General features: G+C 44.3%; 1 protein-coding gene across 3 annotated transcripts in view; it reads right to left on the minus strand.

Annotated features, from left to right (window-relative positions):
* Dgki (diacylglycerol kinase iota) overlaps positions 1 to 23651 on the minus strand; it is a 449040-nt gene that overhangs the window by 273172 nt on the left and 152217 nt on the right. For all 3 annotated transcript variants that reach the window (XM_021190110.2, XM_021190109.2, XM_029534779.1), the window contains exon 3: positions 10716 to 10811. In XM_021190110.2, the coding sequence (XP_021045769.1) occupies positions 10716 to 10811 (96 nt within the window). The remainder of the gene's footprint in view (positions 1 to 10715; positions 10812 to 23651) is intronic.

The raw sequence follows: 23651 nt of genomic DNA on the forward strand, positions 1-23651 counted from the left end.
TTAATATAGTCAAAATGGCTATCTTGCCAAAAGCAATCTACAAGTTCAATGCAATCCCCATCAAAATTCCAAATCAATTCTTCATAGAGTTGGAAAGAGCAATTTCCAAATTCATCTGGAATAACAAAGAACCCAGGATAGCAAAAACTATTCTCAACAATAAAAGAACTTCTGGGGGAATAACCATCCCTGACCTCAAGCTGTACTACAGAGCAGTTGTAATAAAGAACTGCATGGTACTGGTCCAGAGAAAGGTGGGAAGATCAATAGAAATGAAAACTCAGAGATGAACCCACACACCTATAGTCACTTGACAAAGGACCTAAAACCGTCTGGTGGAAAAAAGACAGTGTTTTCGACAAATGATGCTGGTTCAACTTGTAGAAACCCAAGTCTCTTTTGAAACTAAAGGCAATCTCTTAACTTTAACTCTGCTGTTGTGCTAGCTGGCTAGTCTTATGTCAACTGAACGCAAGGTAGAATCATCTGTAAGGAGGAAACCTCAATTGAGAAACTGCTTCCAAAAGATGGGTCTGTGCGCAAGCCTGTAGGGCACTTCCTTAATTAGTGATTGATGGGAGAGGGACCAGCCATAGTGAGTAGTGCCATCTCTTGGCTGGTAGTCCTAGGTTCTATAAGAAAGCACACTGAGCAAGCCATGGGGAGCAATCTAACAAGCAGTATCGCTCCATGGCCTCTGCATCAGCTCCTGTCTCCAGGTTCCTATCCTATTTGGGTTCCTGTCCTGACTTCCTTCAGTGGTAAACAGCAATACGGAAGTGTAAGCCAAATAAACCCTTTCCTCCCAAACTAGTTTTTAGGTCATGGTATTTCATTATAGAAAGTCTAACTAGAAATTATACACTCCCAACATACAAAAGTACAAAATATGCACTTCCATTACAAAAAGAAAAGGAAACAGAAAAAGGAATAATGAATACCAAAGCAAAACCAAACCCAGAATGGCAAATACCAAATCCTGTAGTTCCACAATCAGTACCAGGGGCTTCATTATCAAAGAACTTAAATAACTCTGCACCTTCAGCGTTCTTGCCTACAACATACCCCTTGAGCTGGTTATACTAGTGTGTGTAGTGTCTACTTGGCATACGTCTGGCATTTCCAACATCTTAGGATCTTCATGTAATGGCGTCACACACCTCCTTGCAGGGACTCCAGCCCTGCCACGTACTACCTGGCCTCCCTGGAACCCCAGAGAAAGAATCCATGACCCCCTCATTCTTGCATCTTTCATGCCTCAAAAGCAAGTGTTTCGTGGAAGACAGCACCAAGTTTTAAATTCTTCCACATTCCTCAAAAACAAACAAACAAACAAACAAAAACAGGGTAAAGTTCTTGTTAGCAACAGCTCTACTCCTCCTGTTTTAGGTACATATTTGTGGCTGTACTAAGATATCATAGCCAATGGCAACTTAAGGTAGAGTTATTTTGCCTTATGCTTCCAGGTGGCTAGAGAGTCACAAGAGGAAGGAAAGCAATGGCAGCAGGATCAAGACCACATTGCGACCCTACTCACAGAAGCTGAGAGTGAACTGTAAGTACAGCGAGGCTATAAACTCTCAACGCCTGCCTCAAGTAGTTTACTTTCTCCAGCAAAAGTACACCACCAATACCTCCCCCAAACAGTGCCACCACCTGGAGACTGGGTGTTCAAGTGTACAAGACTATGGGGAACTTCAAATTGTAACACCCAATCACAATTGAGAAGCCCTAATTTAAAAAAAAAATCAATAAATAATATTTGAGATGTACAAAGACAAAAACAAAAAAGTAGTGAACTAATGTTCCAAGTGCCATTGGTTCACGAACCTAAATCAGTCCATCTGGAATCCATTTCCTCCCCACCCACACTGTCTATTTATGCATGCTCAGCCCCTCCTGCTCAAGGCTGATGTTTAAGTCTACAGATGGCTATACACAAGTCCCTTTCAAATATACACTTAGATGTGCACTAGTGCATTGAGGGACCATGAGAGGCAGCCTGTTTTTTTGGTTGAGCTAGATTTAAACCTTGAAGACCCAGCATGTGCTCCTGCAAGGGAAGGGAGGTGTTTGCCTGCAGGGAGGTGTTTGCCTGCCACGCTCCTAGACACCGGGCTCCTGACACGGAGACCTCAGCTCTCCATAATTCTTTGGCCGTCAATCACATAGAGCAATGACTCAAACCCCTGGTATTCTGTCTGGACTCCACCCACACAGTTACCTGGCAACAGCCAGTTAAGCTCCTCCCCACAGTTACCTGGCAATACTCAGGTAGACCTGGCCCACTATAAAGGGGGTTGCTTGCCCCCTGCTCCCTCTCTTACTCTTTCCCCCCTCTCTTGCCTTCTTGCTCCCCTCTCTCCACATCCCTTCCTCCCTCTCTCCACATGGTCCCATGACCAGCCTCTACTTCTCTACCATCTCCCTCTCTCTGCCTTTCTCTGCCTCTACTACCTTCTTAGCTCCCCTTCCCTAACCTCAAGCCCGCCCTAAGAAAGTGGGGTATGGTTTCACTCATCACAACTCTCCACCATGACATGCTTTAAAACCATGGACTGCCTCTTCTCATGGGGACCTGCTGTGCTGGAACAATGGAGCAGGTCTTCCTCTAAAGAGCCCCACCTAATCTCACACAGGAGGCCGGTTTTTTTTTTTGTTTGTTTGTTTGTTTGTTTTGTGTGTGTGTGTGTGTGTGTGTGTGTGTGTGTGTTCTCAGCCACAGTCTCCACCAAGCCAAGTAACCTACCAGAACAAGCCAAAGGCTCTCATCTCCCGAGGGACCCGGCCAGAGCGCTCTCCCCCTGCCCCTTTCCATCGGCCCCTGGGCTAGAGTCAGCCCACGGGGCCCCCCACTCTGTTCTCAGCTCTTCAACAGTATCCCCAAGACCCTGAGAACCCATCATCTAGTCCCCCACAAACCCCTTTGCCCGCCCTCCCCACCCCTGTGCAGCCTGAGGACCCATGAGTCCAGCAGTTCCCTGGGGACCCATGAATTAAACTCCCTGGGGACCTCAGACTGTGCCTCCAACCCCACCCTCCAGCAGGGTCCTGCAGCTTGCTGTGTGGGGCCCTAGCAGTCAAGACTTCCTGCATCTGGCATCCTGCCTTGCCCAGTGGCCTGAGCCCTGGGCCGGACACAGGCCACCACTTTTAACCCACTGTGTTCCCTATGGATTGCTACTAGAACAGAGCTAAAATCTTCTGGAGACCGACATGGGGCTGAGTATCTCTGCATACCACCACCACCATAATAGAATACTGTCTACTACAGTTCTCACTGAACAATGAAGTCATTAAGTAGTGACAGTTGTCTACCTTACATTCCAAACCTTCTGAAGTTCCCTGGTGCTGGATTCTCAGACCACATACAATGAGAGACGAAATGAATGCAGAAAGGTGCATCCACATAAACTTCCCTTGTCATGGCAAGATGGCTGACTTGCCGCGAAGGCTCACAAACCTGAGTCTGATCCAAAAACCACACGGTGGAAGTTATGATAGGACTGACTCCCACAAGTTTCTGTCTGACCTCATGACAGCATGCTATGTTGCACAGTCTCCCCAAAATTAATTAATGCAATTTTAAAAAAATGTTTAATATCACCAAACTAGAGTAGAATTTTACTTCAGGTTTTTCTCCCATCACACTGGAAAACAGAGAGGTTTCTAACCCAGTTTCATTGCATCTCCATCCCGTTTTTTCCTTAACCCATGAAGAAAAGAAATCGAGAAAGACAGGACAGGAAGGTTATTGATTTGGGAAATCTGACTACTTGAGACTAAATTTAATCCCATTAAATCACTGGCACAGATGTCCTATAGTACTAGATGCTGCCACCAGATGTTTCATTAGCATACATAGAAAAACTAATCATTACCCAAATATAAAAGCTTAAATAGATGTCAGATGCAAGTTAGGTGTGTCCTGTAGAGACGTAGATTGGGTGTGCCTCTGAGAGCCTCCTCAGCTAAGGATGCTTAAGAAAGGAAAGTTTCAGCCTATTTTAAGGCAAGTTGCTTGGGAGAAGTCTGTGGTCTTTGCTCTATGACCTGAGTTAAATTCAGCTGGGTGGCCATGAGCTACCATACCATAAAAGTGAAATGGTTAGGTCCCTACTTACTTACCTTAGGGACCACCCGCCTCCCCCATGGTAAAATGGTTCAGCCAGCCAAGGAAGTAGGAAGGAGCTTTGAGATTTCTTTTAGCTCTCTCTCTCTCTCTCTCTCTCTCTCTCTCTCTCTCTCTCTCTCTCTCTCTCTCTCGGTTTGGAAGAGCTTTATGAAAGAAGTTCTGGGTAAGAGATAGGAACTTTCTCTTTGGGCTTACAGGAACATCCGAGAAGCAGCTGTCAGGACACCGGTAAAACGGTATTCTAGGAACGAGAGTTGGGTTTGGAGGAGCTAGCGTAGCTCAGTAGAATGACACAGATAGAAAGAGACTTCTAAAGAGCTAGCAGTTTAGTGGAAGAATCAGGCTTGTAAATAGGTATTTTGCATACAGTTAAGAAAATAAAATTACTTTGCTGAGCTAGCAGATTTTTTTTTTACTTCAGTTTACACCTCCCGTGTTTATTGGTATAAATATTAGTCAAATTTAAACAGTTAAATATTACAACCAGAAATCAAAAGGGGGGGGTTCACATCAAGTTATTCAGTGCTAAGACTCTGGGGCAAACTCTACCATGACAGTACTCAGTGGGATGCAGTCACCAGGTTACATGCCATACTCTCCAGAAGCAGCTAGAAGCATCCATCATCTACACACAGCATCAGGAGGCTCTGCCCTTCTAGTACATCCTGGGTTTCATTTATTTGCTGAGACAAGGTCACAGGTAGCCCAGGCTGGTCCTTCTACTGACTATACCATCCATCAAGGACAGTCTTGAACTTCTGATTCTTTGGCCCCCATCTATAAAGTGCTGAGAGTACATGCTTGCACCACCATGCCTAAATTTAAGCATTGCTACGCGGAGGATCCACTAAGAGCTTAGTGCATGCCAGGCAAACATTACACCAGCTAACCTATATCCACAGTCCCAGGTTTGGTTTTAAATAGAAGTCCCAATGTCCATGTAAATCAGGGTGACCTCTCAGTGTCCCTGACACAGCTCTCACTCACCCTCTGGGCTACAGTAGCACTAATATCCACAGCCATATTCACCTTTAAGCTTGCTGTGGTTTAGACGGCACTGCACGTGGTCATGCTTTGTGAGTCCGCTGATCTTTATAGCATGCTCCCTGTTTTGGCTGAGAATCATGGAGACCTACCCAAGCCCATCTGTCCTCCCCACCCTTCCCATTCCTCCTGACAATAAACTCCTTTGGTTGATGTGCTCACACACCATGACTCTTGTCTTGCTCTGAAGCGCTTACTCCTGCCTCTGAGCACAGTGAGAAGAGAATGCAGTTGGTACAGAATTGAGCTAGCTGGTCTTTGCAAATTCGTGGGTTCTTTTTCCCCATCCTTTATCCCTGCAGTTTCACTCCCTATCACTAGGGGTGTGTGTGTGTGTGTGTGTGTGTGTGTGTGTGTGTGTGTGTGNGNGNGAGAGAGAGAGAGAGAGAGAGAGAGAGAGAGAGAGAGAGCGCTTGAATCTCAGCCATTCCTCACAGTTTCCATCCCAGCCCCTTCAATGTCTCTCCCAACTGTTCCTCCCTCAGCTCACCAACAGTCTGTGTAAACTGGGAGACAGTCCTTTCTCCCAATTTTCCCAATTCTAGCAGCTCCAAACGATAACCAGGGTTCTAGCCTATCTGCTCAGCTCAGCTTCTCTGGCTCAACTGACTCCTAACAATACCTTCTGCCACAACAGCCTTTTTCTCTCTACTCGTGCAATTCTGTACCAACTGCATGCTCTTCTCACTCAGCTAGCCCAGTTCACTTTCTTAGCCTCAGCTGGTTTTCTCTCCTCTGCTGTTCCCAGAAATCCAAGAGGTAACCAACATTGAAGGTCATAGGGTCAAGCAGTTTTGACAGCTAGGAATTCTTAAAGGGCCAACTGACTAGCAACTGGAGATCCTATAAAGGGCCAGGCACACAAGATACATCAGACTACATCTGACTTTGTTCATGTTCTTCTATCGAAAACAGTCTCCTCCCTCAACTCGTGTAAAATGAGCATTATTTCCAGGTCTGTGAGGCAGCCTCTGTCCACATCCAGTCCCACGGATTTCCCTTTTAGCTTCACATGACCTTTGCTTGGCTAGAACAGAAAGAAATGGAAAAGGTCTCTCTTTGGAGATGTTTTCCTCCCCCCACAACTCTCCCCCTCCAAAAAAATCCTCCCAAAAAACAAAATATCAACCACTCTGCTCTACTTGGTAAGAAGTTAGCTGGTGGTACCTGGCTACAAACACATCAACAGGTCTTCATTCTTCAAAGGTGGCACACGGAGGGAAGCATAAATTTAATACATAGTCTATACGTGCATGCTTTTACACCACAATTTCATTCACTTCTAAGGAAGTTGCAAGTATAGCATCTTCCTTGTCCGAACTCTTGCTGGAAGTAGGCACCCATCACCTTTCTCCAGCATCCTTGAGAGAGAGCTATCTACATCACACCTAGACACATCTTTTGAGGTGGCTTCTACTGGTACCTAGGTACCTTTCTGGAAAATGCTGTGCTACAGCAGCTTTTAGTTAGGCTGTGTACTACCTGCATCAGAGAATTTAATATGCTTCTTAAAACCACTTGTTTAAAATTTCATCTCCAGGCACAGCTGAGCCAACCCTTGGAGCAGGGAGGGAAACTGTAAATGAAATTTCTCACAAGTGCCCCCAGGAGAACCTTGTGACCATTGGAGGGTCATGACCACGGTCTAGAGCTAGAGTTGGGTTCCATCTTCTTTATGGGTGGAAATTTCCTTCAAAGCAGCTCTTCAAATAATAGGAAGTCTTCCTCTACACATTCCCTCGAATTTTTTCTTTACCACAGAGTTCCATACGCCAAACCAACTTCGTCACTCCCCTCCCATATTACTTTCAATGTTGTTCCTAAAACATTGCTTTCAAGATAGCCCATGCACCACAGTATGAAGTGGGTGGAGCGGCGGAAGCTACTGAACGCCTTTATCACGTACTGCCAGTGATATGGTGACTGTCCATTTACCCTCCTGCCAAGTGATCAGGAGACACCATCTCAGCCTAACCCAGCCACTAGAGCTGGTCATTTTTTAGCCTCCTCTAACTAAAGAGGCTCACGGGGGCTGACCACCTCCTTGGGGCTGTTTTCATTAGGATGGCTTTGCTTTCATGTCTCATGTATAGATTGGCAGTGTATTCTTTTTACGTCTGGTTTGTTCCTGTCCTGTCTCTGATTTTAATTCCTGCCTATGCCTTGCATCAAATTCTCCACTTCACAGGGATTCTAGGACACAGAATTTTCCAAGCTCTACCCTAGAGCTTCTGCTGACATCATTACTCGCTCTGTGTTTGTCCTGGCGTAGAGATAATGGTGGCCAAACAACGATGGCTGGAGACGCTCAGTGTGGAAATGTTTAGTATGGAGCTGGGTCTGATGGCATACCTGTAACTGCGACACTAGGGCAGCAGAGGGAAAAGGATCTCAGCTATACAAAGGTCGGCCCACCCTACCTAGTGGCATGCTGAGAAAATGAAGTGCCTGCATTAATTCATGTATTTGCCAAGAGAAGTAACAAGCAGCTGTCCCCAAAATGAGTGCCCAGAATAGGACCAGGGGGAGAAATTTGGAGAGGGGCAGGACTGGATAATGAGCCACTCCACCCGTTGATAGAACGATCTACACAGCACATACACACAGCAAAGCTAGATAGCTTCATTTCTTCCACTTCATTCTATCTGATATCCCACGACCAGTGTTTATACAATTATCTAACACCTTAGTGTTAATTCATTATTTATAGCATTTGAGTCCAAACAGCCGAGCTTCTCACAGATTTGGTTAATTTAATCAAACCCCATGCAATTATAATTTAATTAAAACTACATATGCATAAAGTTTGAAATGCTGATATTTAAACCAATTGAATTCACAACAAGATTAGAAGAAATGCAAACGATTAATTACAGATCCAAATTAGAGACAAAATTGAAAGCAATGTAATCCTACTCTCTTTTTCTGTCTATAAAGAAACCTCAGCCCCAAGGTAGTGAAACCTCAGTGTCACACGGCGCGTGGAAACACGGAGATGAACCCTCAGTGTCACACAGCGCGTGGAAACACGGAGATGTGAAGCCAAGTTTCTCTACTTCAAATCCACAGCCTATTCATCTGGGCCATTCCAGGACCTTTTGCTGTTCCCTATATCCATTAAACAAAGACCTCTCACCAAAAAACAACAAAGCTTTTCTAAACAATTACATGTGGGTGCAGTGATCAAAGCTGCTATCTTGAGGGGGAAAGGTGTTGATTTTGAGACAGGGTTGTCTTAGCAGCCGGAGGACAATGTCTTCCGGTGTCTTATTCTCCTACAAGCTTAGAGAGAAGTTCAGCTTCTTCCTCGTAACAGAAACACATTCCTTTATTGTCCCAATGTCTTACATTTTGCTCAAACTATTTTTATGCACAATAATGAAAATAAAAAATCCCTGTCAAGTACGATGTAAGTTATGACATCATTTCCTTAAATAGGAAGGAAGTCTTCTTTGTTTTTTTCTATTCTAACTTTCCTGTCACTCTATTTTTACATTAAGTTTTTAAAGGTAGACAAAAATTAAGCCTGCTTTCTCAGCATATAGTGTTCAGTCTCTCTGTAACTTATTTACAGCCACTCTTCAGTCTCATGGTTTCTTTTCTCTTTTCAGCACTGGGAATTAGACCTAAGGCTTTACATACTGTACACTAGGCAGATATTTTACTACTGAGCTACATCATCTGCCTTGAATTGTTTGGGATAAAGTCTTACTATGATGCAATTTACAAAAAAAAAAAATCTTTTTATTGGTTCTTTGTGAATTTCATGTCATGCACCCCAATCCCACTCATCCCCTCCCCCCTTATAGCTGCACTCCATTCTTGCAACCTCCCCACAACAAAGGAAAAATATCTCGTTGTCGAAGCTGTAGTGTGTCACAGTGAGTCCCACAGTGTACCCTTTTGTCTACACTTCTTTGCTTACAAATGTTTATTGCAATGACTCGTTGGACTGGTACAAGGCCTCTGGCTTCTGCTATTCTATCAATACTGGAACCTCACTGGGACTCCTCTTGGATATCCTGTTGCTGTTCTGTGTCATGGAGATCCTACAGATTTGGATCTGTAGCTCCAGCCCCTTCGTGAACTCCAACAATTAGTTGATTTGCCAATTCAAAATCCTGGATCTGGGCCTAAGAGTTATCTGAGCTGATCAGCCCTCCAGCTGCCACACTCTCACACCCTCATGCCCCAACAACCAGCTTACCAGAAACCCCTACAATCAGGGCAAGCCCTACCCTGCTGCCCAGGTGAGGTGAAGGGTCCACTCTCCTGAGTGCTGCAGCAGATGAGGGGCAGAGCCAGCTCTCCTGCTCTCATGACCCACAGGCTAGTTCTCTTGTCCACCCTAACAGTGGTGAGAGCAAATGGGAGTGGGAGGGATTGCTCCCTAGATGATGTCATCATATAGCCACTACACAGCAGACAAGAGACAGGGCCAGTTCTTCCATGCTTATAGCCCTCTGGCTGGCTCACTCATGCCCCAGCAACCACGGTCAGCTCTATTGCTATCCAGAATAACTGAGAAGAGAATACATCAATAAGGGATTGTCTGGATCAGGCAGGCCTGTAGGGATGGCTGTGGGGAATTGTCTTGATTACCTTAATTGAGGCTGGAAGACCCAGCCCAGTGTGGGTGGCACCATTCCCTAAGCAGGCTATCCTAAACAGTACAAATGTAGAAAGGGGGCTAAGTAAGCATGCATGTGTTCATTCTCTCTCCGCTCTTGATTGTGGGTATGAATATATGTTTGAGTTCCTGCCATGACACCCCTACACTGGTAGACTATAACTAGACATTATAAACTTAATAAACCTTTGCCCCTTAAAGCATATTCTGTCACAGTAACAGAAATAGGAAACTAGGAGACTCTGTGACCCAGGCTGTTCTCAGATTTGTCATCCTACATCCTTCTCCTCACTGTTGTGATTTTAGATATGTGCTTCCAAGCCTAGCTCCTGAAGAGAAATTTAAACTCTAAATAGGGGTACAAAGTGAGTTTTAATGAATAAAAACCACTCCTACTCACCTGGTTGTTGATTTATCAAATCATTTCTGGGACTGTGCTCCCCTGATCTCAGTGTGGGAAGAGGTTAACCTTATCCACATCCCACATGGTTGATTCCACCTTCACCACCCATACCCCCATCCCATGGCCACCATCCTTCTGAGAGACCACTCCCTCCATCTTCACACAGGCCTCCTGTCACTCCACACACCTCCATCCGTGACATTCCCTCATCTATGTGCACCCTCTCTCTGACACCCAAGAGACACAATACCCCCACAACCACTCTAATGGTAAGCATCAAATACACTAATATGGAACCTACCCAATGAAACCCTAAAGTCTTTAAAGGTGACAACCTGGACCCATGGGGACTTGGTACATAATCTTTAAACCTTAAAAGCAAGTGGCAAGTTCTGTGTCATGAGGATGGAGCCTTTCCAAATGTATCCTGGGATACTTGGGTGTACCGCTCCTCTCGTCTGTTTTCCTGGAAAGAATGAACGGGCGTCGTGGGACATACTCACTGCAAATCGGACTTGGCAGTTCTCCTCCCCCAGGTAGCAGAGGTCCCCTGAAACGTTGGTCTCCAGCCACAGGTGCTCCCCATTCACAGCATTCTCCTGTAAGGAAAAGACCCACCCACTTCAGTTTTCTCTTCAGCATCAAGGGAGGAACGTCAACTCTGGATTTTTTTTTTTTTTTTTTTTTTTAATGTGAGATACTTAGTGATTCTGCGGAGTTTAAATAGTCTTCACAGGATCTTCAAAGACTCTGATGGACTTGACCCTATGGAAATTCCAGGAAGGGGAATGGCGTTTGACAGCTTTGATTTATAACCGAGATAGCTATGTTTTCTAAAGGCCTTATCCACAGATGCATCATCACCTTGAAACATCTTCAACAATGAGGGAAAGACAACAACTCTGAGTGGATCCACTGCTTAAGTCTTGCTTATCCAGACCCCGCACCGATGATATGATGACCCAGGAAACTAAAATTAGATTAAAATTTGCCTCTGCTGAGTAAATTAGCTAAGACGGAAGATGATAGTACTAAAATACTCCAGGTAAGTCTGCCTGACAATGCATTTATATTTAGCTTTCCCCTCTGGAGCTCGAAGCACAATACATTTCTACTAATCCAAACAGATTGCTAATTCGGTAAGGCCTTCCACCCAATTAATTCTAAATTTTACAAACAGGGTAATTTGTCTGATTCCTAAAAATATACGCATCTGATGGTGTGTGGAGCCACTGTGAGCAAGAAACCCGTTTTATCCATAACTGTGCAGTGTACAGTGGAGAGGAGGGCAGTCTTTTGGTTTATAAATATGGCAAATAGAATTCCATGATTTTTCTTCTGATATGCCCCTTTAGAGAATATGAATTTATATACTATTTGTGTATTGTGGTTATCTGCAGAAAGGATAGGATATTGGTAAAAACACTGTAGTTGACTAACAATAAAGGAACATGAAACTAAGCCTTTTGGGTTTACTGGAAAAGCCCTGTTGTTTTCATCTTATACTGTATCAGAAATCAAGAATTAGCAGTTATCTTTTGATGGAAGATACTGTGGGATAAACTATACACCTGTTCCCAATTCGTATGTTAAAATCTAAACCACCGTGTAATGGTATTAAGACAGGGCCTTTGGGAAGTAATCAGGTCATGAAGGTGTAAATTTCATCATGAGATCAATGTCCTTATTGGAAGGAACCCAAAGGAATTTTCCCTCTCTTCACATGCATGCAGTAAGGAAAAGCCACCGAAGTTCACAGCAGGAAAACAGCTGCCTGCCAGACAAGAAGAGGGCCCTCACCAGGAATCCAGTGCACCGGCACCTTGGCCCTGGACCTTCTCAGCTCAAAATGATGGGAAATCAATGTCTGTGGCTTAAGCCACCCAGTCTGTGGTATTTTGTGATAATAGCCTGAGCAGAGAACAGAGGGTGACTTCGGTAAAGAGCTTTACAGAACAACCAAATAAGTTAGAAGTCCATCTTAGGACAACTCACTCCAGAAGCATCCACACAATGGCCCACAATGGTCAAGGCTTGGAAGAGAGAAGCAGAAATACAGACCAACGTTTCCAACAGGGAGAGGGGAAAATGAACGTTACTTGTTACGTTACTTATTTATTTTTACAATGAATATACATTTCTTCAGATTCAAATACAATACATTTTCCTTTCAGGGTAAAGAGTCTCGGGCAAAAAACTCCACAAGCCATGTTGTGACCTAGGTAGGATCTGGACGTTTCAAGAGCCAAGGGGAGTAAGTCTCAAATCAGCAGAAGTGAGATGTGACCATGTGGGAAAGGAGATCAGTTATATAGATGTCAAAGGCTGAGGGAGACCCCGAAATGAGGACATGCCATACCCAACCCCAAGTGCCTAAAACCACTCCTAAGCCAGGCATAGACTGGAGCACTTGTGTGATACACACAGTGTTGAGGCAGGACTCCTGATCAAGTGTTCAAAGCCAGCCTGAGATACACAAGGAGACCTTGACTCAGACTAGAAAACATGACTAAGTTTCCCAGAAAGGAAACAAAGCCATTGAGAATGAGGGTCACCCACTATACCAAAAAGTGACTTTTTGTCTTCTCCCCAGTAACATTCTCCTTCGGTGAATAATGTTTGATTTGTACACGGTCATGGGGAAAACAGAGATCTCCTCTTCTTGGGTAACACTAGCCAAAGAGAGGAAGACTAGGCATAAAGTTGAATCTTAAAAGATTTTAAGAAAAGGTAATACCATCAGAATAAGATACAAAGGTATCTCTTTAAAGACAGCCCAAAGAAATCTATGCTTACAATCTAAAACACTACAGAGGAATTACCATCCACCTTTAACTTCTACCCAGTTATACAAGAACAGTCCCTCTTCCATTTAACTTTTCTTGTCATTCAGCATTTATTCTTCAGTGCTGGCACCAGTCACAGGGATGCTATGATAACTCACCATGGCAAACTGACTAGAAAAGTCGAAAGCTAAACTTGACATAGCAACGGCAAACTCTAAAGGGAAGGACTTCAGAGGGAATATGGCAATTAGTCTGAGGAGTCCAATATAAAACTGTTACAGTGGAGCAAAAGTCAAGAACCTTGGGCTGTAATGAGCTGGGTGGGCCCATAATGACACCCTAGAAGGGCAGGTAAGGATCTGGGAGTCAGACTATTGCAAGCACCCCAGACCTCATTTATGCAGCCTGTGGTTCCTGGGTCCCAAACTCCTTTGCTAAATGGTATGCCACTTACAGGCTTTCAGAGACCTGCTGGTCAGTCCTGCCTCAGAGTCATCCACAGCAAGATTACTACTTTTAGTTAGCCTCCTTTGGATGGGAACTTCATTTAAAAGAGATGGACTGCCAGGCAGTGGTGGCACATGCCTTTAATCCCAGCACTTGGGAGGCAGAGGCAGGTGGATTTCTGAGTTCAAAGCCAGCCTGGTCTACAGAGTGAGTTCCAGGACAGCCAGAAGAGAAACCCTGTCTCGAAAAACTAAAGAGAGAGAGAGAGAGAGAGAGAGAGAGAGAGAGAGAGAGAGAGAGAGAGACTGACTTTTGGAAGGGAAAAGCAAGGGCCTTTACTGTATCCTTTCACCATCTAGTTTACTAGTTTTCAGCTTCAGCTATCCACTCAAAGACCTGGTAAAATTTAAAAAAAAAAAAAAAAAAACATGCGAGTGTCATTTCAGAGAGTCTGTGTAAGCAAATCTCAATGACACTTGTATATAATAATTCTTTAATGGTCTTGAGATGGCTCTAATGTGCTTTAGAGTTTATGACCCAAGAGACCTCACCCTACATCCTTGAGCTTTTTAGGTAATAGAATCTCCAGCATGTCTGTGAGCCAAAAACATGATACTGCATTTGTCACTGTCTAGTACAATCTGAAGCGAAGAAAATAAGTGTAAGGTAGAAAATGGCACGAAGCATCTCCATCAATTTTAAGGAAGACACAAAGCAATAAGCATATGCACGTGGATACAGAGTTCACCAGGAAAAGCCTGGAGGTGATGGGCAGAAAAGCAAACTGCACAGGCGTCTACAGAGAAGACGGAGTAAAACTATTCGCTGCTGACATTAGTACGTTTACCTTAGGGAACGGTTCCAAAAGAAATGGTTCTAATGAAAGAAAAAGCAAGTATTCACCTGACTTGGTTAATCTAAAACTCCTCAGTAGAAAACAACAATAACAACAACAAAAAATGGTCACAAGGAGAAAAACATAAGAGAACGTTATGAAACCAAGAAGTACAAGTATGGACATTGGTCATATACAAAGCCTCATGATATGGAGTTGCAGAAATATAAAGTAAAATTCAGAACTGACTTGCCTCAGAGTTATAGATACACAGGAAAGTAAGAGCGGAAGACAACTAAATTCATCAATCGCTGAGTTCTTGACACACATTCCCAGCTGCTCCATCTAGAGGGAGAGCTCAACAGAGGATTCTCGTATTTCGTCACTTCCTTTATGCGTCGTTATGATTTCCTGAGTCCAGTTCCAGGTGTTCTACCCTCACACACCAACAACTGTTTTCCATGTTCCCAATGACTGCACACGGCTGAATTCAATGGCCAATGGTCAATCGCCACATGCATCAGCAACTTCAACGCTGAAGACCACTCCTTCTTCTCGAGGCACTTTCTTCTACTCGGCTGGTTTTTCTGATGCCTCTGTGGTTACTTCTTCCTAGTCTGCTTTGTTGGCTCTTCCTATGCCCAAATTTTCAACGCTGAAGTGTTCTGAAGCTCAATGCTCGCATCTTTACTCTTTTCCATCCACATTCAGTTCATAGATTACTGCATCGAGTTCTCTTCACTGTAGCACTCATTGAGTAACTATTTACTCAATATGACCCTCTTCTTGGAGCCTCACGCATCTGCCCATAACATCTCTCCAAAATATCTAATAAACATCTCAAATCCTTATATTTGCAGGAACTGGGTTTTCTCCACTGATCTGTTCTTCCCTGGCTTCTCTCTCTCTCTCTCTCATTTACTGCTAATCTCGTTTAATCATAATTTCAAAAACGCATGCGTAGCCCGCTTACTACTCTCCACTTCCACTGTTGCCACCAGCTCCAGCTCAGAATATCTCAATATCCAACCACAACCGGTATTCCTACTTTGGTCTTCACTCCTGGTGTCTATTTTTCCAAATGGAGCATCTGCGGCGGTTGGGGTGAGCGTCTGGGATGTTCTGCGACTCGGTGGTTACCAGCTGCAGCCTATGAGGCTCCATTTGGAGACCTCTGCTGGGGAGAAGCTGAGGTTTGCTGCAGTAAAGAATTTCAAAGCTATCCAGCATGAAGCAGGATTGGGGTTGATTACAAGGAGACTTTTGACTGATTACTGCGTAGTAAAGGTTATCTAAACCAGTGACCCTCCGGGGGAGGATAAAACACACTCAGGTGTAGTTAGGCTAATCAAGAGAGGTTGGAGTTTAAGTATCTTAGCTAGAGCCATTAATATGACCTAATTGGTCTGCTCTGATTTGCTTTTGGGTTTCTGAAGCAGGATCTTATGTAGCTCCAGCTGGCCTTAAACCTGCTACACAGCTCAAGAATTCATTTAAGACTGTATCCCCTGCTTCAACATCCCAAGCACAGGGATCTCAGCCATGAGCCACCAAGTCTTGTATATGTACATGATTTTGGTGGCCCCTCAACTTAATCTCAAATAGTTGCTAAGGAACTTTATTCTACCCTTTCTCCACTTTCCAATAAATAACATTACAGAGCAAGTCCACAAGTCCCTTGCGTAGGATCCCAATTTAATAGGTTAAACCTGGGTTTGGTCACAGGTTTACAGAAGAGGATTCTTGTGAGATTTTATAGAAATCTGAAGATCTGCTACTGGGTAAAGAGAAAGGTCATACTCAAAGGTCATGTTCACTGAGGCCTTAAGTATGATTTACTCTGATGTTAGCACCTGATTTTGTAGCATCTTCATAGTAACAGAACATTGTCTCTATGTCAGCAACCTTCAGAGTGAACACTGGGATGAAATTCTTGATTCAGTTGGAGAGAGATGTCAGCCACATTCCTGGGCAAGAGGCTACTCTTTCTTGTCAAGTCTCCTTAATTTCCCCACTTCTACCTAGCTTCAAAATAGAAGTCTCATCTAGTGGCTGTTCTGCTTACCAGCCATCCATTCGGGTGCAAGCCTTTCCTTACCTACCCCATGGGTGGTGTTCTCTGTTCTTTTCCTATCTGTGGTCTCTCAATTCCCAATCTTGTTACCTCTTCTCCTACTATGCCTCCATCTGCTGGTTGACTTCCAGCTCCCCTGATCTCCTTGCAGAATGGAAGGTCTCAAGTCAAGTCCACTGAATTACAGCCTTTACTTATGACCTGCACACACCTGATGTGTGTCCCTCACCCCCTCAGGTCTTTGCTCAACTATTCCCATCAAAAATGTTCACTAAATATTTTTTTGTCTTTCTCCAATTTCTTTACCCATCTCTGGATTAATTTATATGGCTAATTTCTATTTGTAGTGTGATCATCAAATCAAGAGTTATTTCCTCAAAAAGTCCTCAATGCCTCATGATCGAAGTTAAGTTTTTCTGTTAGTTTCTGTCAAAAATTCATGTTTCTCTCCCATTATCTACCTTCCCTGGTACTTATTCACTATTGGCATAAATTTTTGATTGATTTTTTTATACTAGGTTCTAAGATCCATAAAAACATTAAATTTACAGCAACTAACTTACTGCTTGATAACCAGCAAATATCAATACATTTTTCAAAAATAAAAAAAACAAACTAAAAGTCACAGAATAAGTGAGTAAATACATATTTTGCCATGTCCAACCACTAGAGGCAGAAAGCAATAATTACTGTTATGTTACATCCTTAAGTCTGAAGTCATAAATTACAACACATGGAAGCTCACTATGCTTGAATCATGCAAGAAAATGAAAACATGCCTTTTTGCCTTCATTACATGCCCCTTCTCCCTCTTTTCTCCTTGCATATCTATCTTGTTTGCATGGTGACACTCCAGTAGTGTGAGTTTAACAGCTTTCAGTGAGTTATGCACGTCTGCCAGTGAATTCTCCAACCACAGTATAGTCTTAAGAGATTCCTGAATCACAACTAATGTCACAATTGAAAGTGGTCCTGAGGAGTCAACTCTGCATAAAGGATGCCTGGGCGGTATCGGTGTTAGAATGGACAAGACAGATCTATGACTTTGACTTGCTTGCTACAATTCTGACTCCTTTTCCAGCTGTGAAAAAAGGAGTCAGCTGTAATAATAGCCACGCGATTTAGAACCCTCTCACTTCCTTGAACCCCAGTTCGTTTATAAGTAAAATTATAAAAATAATTCTCCTCTCTCCTATCACTATATGTCAATAGTGTGCACATAAGGAGTTAATGGGATTTTTTTTCTCTTCTTCCATTTTTTTTTTTTTTAGAAAAGGTTTATTTATTTATGTATATGAGTTCACTGTAGCTGTCTTCAGATACACCAGAAGAGGGCACCAAATCCCATTACAGGTGGTTGTGAGCCACCATGTGGTTGCTGGGAATTGAACTCAGGACCTCTGGAAGAACAGTCAGTGCTCTTACCCTCTGAGCCATCTTTCCAACTCTCCTTTTTTATTTATTTTATTTTATTTTTTATATATCATGCTGCTATCACTTTCTGGCTTTCCTTCTTCTTCCCACTCCATAAATGATGATAAATGCTGGAATTACTCAAATCCCTACTCCTTGGTCATTCGCCAAAAACATTCACTCTTCTTCAATACACAGCTAGATGTGATTTTAGAGTCTCCTTTGCAGTTCGGGTGGCCGTGAAACCAAGCTCTAAGCAAAAGAGCAGGGGCTACGGTTCCTAGCAGGGACCATTAAATCTAACCACAAGCACCTCCTGCTGCTTCTGCCACCGAGGCTTATGAGGTGATCAGCCTTTGGGGTGATTCTGCAAACCTGAAGAGATGTCAACGTAAGTCAATGTCTGCTCTTGAATAACTATGAAAATGAGTCAACTTCCCACCCAACCACCTAGTCTAGTCCTGGTCTGTGGCCTGGGTAAGAGAGAAACAACCTCTGTATTACCACACTACACATCTGGGTCTCCTATTCACAACAGCCTACTTTACCTCCAAAGAATACAGACTTTTTGTTCTTATATTTGTCTAGGTTTTCTTTTATGTCTGAGTCTGTCCCCAAGTTTCTCAGTGTTCACCAGACAGCAAATCTAATCAAGTCCCAGTTTCTTCTTTGAACTCTGACACCCAGTCTGAAGAATTTCACATTGTTAAACACTCAGTTCCCTTACAATCCACCTCTGACTGTGCTCCCCCAGGGCTCTGAACGCTTCCGAGAGTCTCTGTTATACATGAAATGAAGTCCAAATTCCACCTGCCAACCTAGACCTTCCAGCAGGCTTGCCGATCAGGGTACCCCTAACTTATTTCCCTTTTCTCCCTTGTTACTGTTCTTTAATCATATCTTCTTTCTGGTGCCATGTTTTAGTGATTATCCTTCCCAAGTGGGGACATCTTTCTTGCTTCCTCTCTTCAAATCTACCTTGAAATGACACTTCACATACTATGTATCTCAAAACTGTGTATTTCTAGAAAACAGAAAAACAATCACCTTATTTCTACGACATGGAATTTGTTTCTAGTCTTTGGAATATGGAAACAAATCTCCCTAAACACACACACTCTCATCTATGACCCCCCATGCATATTTATACAATAGACACATTTACTTAAGACCCTCTATGTGGGTAAGTAGTGATAGATAGATAGATAGATAGATAGATAGATAGATAGATAGATAGTTTTACAAATAGGTATGACTACTTGCCGCAGTCTTGCAGAAATCCTGTAATGGTTACAGATAAAAAGATAAACATAGAGGAGTGTCACAGATTGAATAATAGACATATCAAGAGCAAAAGTAAAAGTTGGGCAAACAGATTAGACATATGTAATTCCAACACCCAGGAGACTGAGACAAGAGGACTGTCTAGGCTTGTCTGGGCTACCTAATGAGTTTCAGACTGCCTGAGATCCAGAGACCCCCGCCTCAAAAATGGAAGCCAAAAAAAGTAGTGTATGTACACCATAAGCAAATAAGTCAGAGAAACAAAAGATCTGAGATTATAAAATGTTTTATTAGAATAACTGGAGTTATAAATAAGATATTTTTTTACAAATATCTATGCAAAACCAACCAATGTAAATGTGGACAGCCTGAAAACCTGCGTAACAGGTGCTCAACTGCTTTGGCTGGCGCACGCAGAGGCTATGCAGAAGATGGCTGCTGAGTATGGAAATGTGCAGGAACGCACTGATCGAGCTGCACCATCCACACATAACCCACAGCTTGAAGAGTGAGCGTGAAAAAGAGTGCTAAAGCCGTCATGTGATCACCACCTTTCACTTCCGTACTGCATGACGGCATTGGAGAGGAGCTGCTGAAAAAAAACCATGACACTGAACTGGGCTTCCCTGGTTTTTTTTCCTACTGTTTTCACATGAGTCCCTACATAATTTGTATTTAATTCATGGCTCACAACTGTTTCCACTAAAGAGTGTTAAGTAATATTTTTCCCTGTGTCAGTACATCTGGGCCACGACACTGACTGCAGACCTGTGGAGCTAAGGACTCGGATTTCTCTTAGAAAGGGTTTTGGTGGGTTGCCAAATTGCCACACTCCATGATCACCTGGAAGACAACCCCCTGGGTGGTCTATGAGGGGGCTTCTAAATTGGTTAAGTGTGGTAGGAAGACCCATCCAATATGATAGTGCACTCTTCCATGGCCTGAAGTCCCAGGCTGAAGAAATAAGGAAAAACGAGCTGCACACAGACTTCATCTCTCCCTGCTTCCTGGTGTGGACACAGTGTGACCAGCTGCCTCACGAGTGCCAGCCTTCCCTGCCACGATGGACTGGACCCCTTCTTAAACCCCAAGTCAGAATAAACCCCTCCTTAGTCTGCTTTTGTCAGGGGTATTGCTGCAGAAATGATAAAGGTAATTACTACAGGGCTACATCTTAAAGTACCCAGATCTCAGAAAACAAAGCCTGAGAGCCAATCGCATTAGACTGGTCCCCTGATAATCCTAAGTTTTTGAAGTAGGGATGAGTGTGAAGAAGTACAGGGGGCAGGACAGGCTGTGCTAATGACACCCAAACCTGATCACAGAGCACAGATTTCCTAGGCTCACACACAACACAGGCCTGGCATGAGAAGACATGCAGAAACACTGACATATGCATGTGCGCACACACCCATGTTGGCACAGGCACACGCAAACACACAGGCGCACATGCACGCACAAGCCCCAGCTGCTTCCTGGCTTTTCATTCAAGGTTGTAGAGATAAAGTGACCTAATTTTATAACCTAGTTTAGAGCAACTCTGGTTCCCTAATCTTGTCTCTGAACTGAACTGTGAGGCAATGTACCAACTGTTCTGTCTCTACCTGCTGGGGAGAAAGCACTTCTGTGCTTAGTGTCATCAGCTAGAGAAAAAGAAGGCTGGTGTGGATGGGCGGGGGCAGGGGGGTTGGTTTCGTTTGAGCAGAAATGCTGGGTGGAAAGATGTGGTCCAGTGGTGAAATGAAAGGGATCTGGAGGTAAAGATGTTGAGCTTAAGACTGATGGGAGCTTCAGGGAAGAGCTTGTAGATCCCCAGCCCTGTCCCCTCCCCCTCTTCCACACTGGCTTGGACTTGCTCCAGACAACTTAAAGGGCAAGGCATAATTATAAAACAGTGTGGACAGAACGAAGGCCCACTTCCAGTGCTATTGGTTACAATCTTAAAAACAGAGGAGAGCTCTAACTGTAAATTGAGTCACCTCTGCAGGGGAGGCATGTGACATTTAAGAAGACACATATTATCTATGGCACTGACACACTTCTAAATGGGCTAACTCACTCGAAACTGAGAGCTTGGATTCCAGCCCAGGAGACAAGAATATTTTTGGTTTCTATTTTGGACATTACTTCCTCCCCATTCTAGTATTTTAGCTTATTTCTTCCCAAACTGGCTTGGCTGACATGTATCTTCACGGTGTCAGAGGGAAGGGCCTCTACAGGTTGTCACTGGAGGGTGAAGGGAGGCCACTATTAGAAGCAGAAAGACCAAGCCTCTCCACGTGTATGATCTCACTGTGCTGCAATAGGAAAGACCCAAGGGGGGTGGGGGTGGGAGTGGGGGCGGGGTCACCTGGCACTGGAACAGGTTATATTTGTTTCTTTTATGAGTTGTCTTTGGAGTCATGCTTAGCAAGCTTTTCAGGAACTAGAGATGATCTGAGTTCCCATCAGTTTCCAAGGATAAGTTCACTTCTTATTGACTGAGCAGAGGCGTTGCAATCAATCCATGCCCTGGCATCAGTAACCAGGCAGCCCTTAGGCTGTTGTGCACTCTCTGCTTTAAAGAGAAAACAAGCAGAAGACGGTGCCTGGCTCTTCAGGTAGCCAAAGCCCTAACTGAAGGTCTCACATAAGTTAAGCAAGAAACACTAAGTGATCTCTGTTTGTAAGTTAGCTCACTGTGAGGAGAGGAAAACACACACACACACACACACACACACACACACACACACACACACACACACGGTGAAGGAAGTGAGAGATATCACATAGGTAAGAGATGATCTCAGCCTGGGGATGGGAGTGTAGTCAAAGACAGAGAGACCGGGAGAGAGACAGGGAGGGAAAGAGGGGCAGAGGGAGAGAGGGAGAGATAGAGGGAGAGACAGACAGACAGAAAAGACAGAGACAGAGACAGATGAGAGGGGAGAGGTAGGGAGAGAGGAGAGGGACACTACAGGAAACAGCAGTCTACATGCTGGGTTGGGCCCAGAAGTCACTGTTGTCCTCAGGAGACTGGGGCACCTTACTGAAGGCTGACAGGACACTTTTATACACCATCAGGAGGACAGCCTGTGTACAGGCAGTAAGAACAAATAGTGACAACGTTATAAAAAAAAATGCGACCCACCAACCTGAGTCACAAGGCACCTCTTGAGTAAACTGAGTCAAAGAGGTGGTAGGGGCTTTGAGGAGTAAGTTACAGAGGTGGGGGTGGGGGCGTTGGAATATGTGTCACTAAGAAGGGAACTGAGAAGGGGAAGATGGATTCCCTAAAGGTCATCAAAGTCATACACATGAAGCATGGAAATTGTCACCCACGACTGTGCTCCCAGCCAGGCTATGCAATCCCCCATCCGTGCTCACTCAGCCGTGCTCACTCAGCTGTACTCACTCAGCTGGCACTCAGGATCCTCAGGAGCAGACCCCTTCCCAAAGCCTGGGACCACTGTTCTAAAGGGAATAAACCATTCCCTGGAAGACTTTGATACATATGCCGGGTTCAGAGTGAGATCCTTTCTACAAAAACTAGGACCCTTGGGACGGAGATTCCAAATCTGGGTTGATCCTGTCCTGCCCTGCAACTCTGGGTACCCTGAACAGCTTCCCCATCTGTTTTCAGGTTGGTGAGTTGATGCAACTACAGGTAAAGTCAGGGTGTCGGAGTGTTGGGGTGTTGACATGGTGCCTAGTCCCCTGAGCTCAAGAGGTATGAAGCATGAATTTCTGCCCAAGAATCAAGGAGGCTGTGAAGAACAAGGAGCTCCCATCAGCCCTGCTCCATCAGCCAAGACGCTCAGGAGTGCCACTACCCAGCATTCTATGAAACTAGGACCTCAACCATGGCTAGTGACTAGAGTGCCCGTGTGTGTGTGTCTTTCTCTGTGTGTGTGTGTCTGTATGTGTGTCTGTGTGTCTGTGTGTGTTTATGGGTACTGGAAAGCCAAACCAGGGGCTTCTGTATGCCTCACTCCCCCACCTCCCATTTCATCTCTTTTTGTGGTATTCTGTTTGTTTAGGAGACTTTTAAGAAGCTCTAAGCCTAATCGCTCCTTAATAAATAATATTACTAAGTAGGTAAGTTTTATCATTAGTAAAGCAGTCAGATGGCTAGCTGTAGCAGATGTGTTCTCAGACTGCTTCTCCAAGGGGAACCAAAAGAAAGGGTTGTCCTGGAGAAGTGGTCAAGAAATTCCTGAATTCATCATTTGGTCCCCTGAACAGAAGGGCCAGTTAATACCCAGTGTATTTGGCAGGAAAAGGCCTTCATTTTAAAGCAGGAGTCATTTCAACTCTTACAGAAAAGTCAGAAGACATTGAAGTATGACTAGCCATCTCCTCCTTCCTGAACGTTTTGTGCAATAGGATACGGGCCACTGCTGGGCTTCTGTCTGCGGCCATCACAGCAGCCTGGAAGTAGGTGTTCCAGAGCCACACCAGAGCCTCCCTGAGGTGTGTTCCCTACCTTCTGCTGTCCTACCGGACATTCAGCTGATCAAGATCACTGTCACAGGGTGCCCACAATCACCAGGAAGGAGGAGGAAGAGGGGGAGGAGGGGGGGAGGAAGAGGAGGGGAAGAGGAGGAGGAGGAGGAGGAGG

This window comes from Mus pahari, chromosome 2, assembly GCF_900095145.1.
Source record: "Mus pahari chromosome 2, PAHARI_EIJ_v1.1, whole genome shotgun sequence".
Classification (NCBI taxonomy): domain Eukaryota; kingdom Metazoa; phylum Chordata; class Mammalia; order Rodentia; family Muridae; genus Mus; species Mus pahari.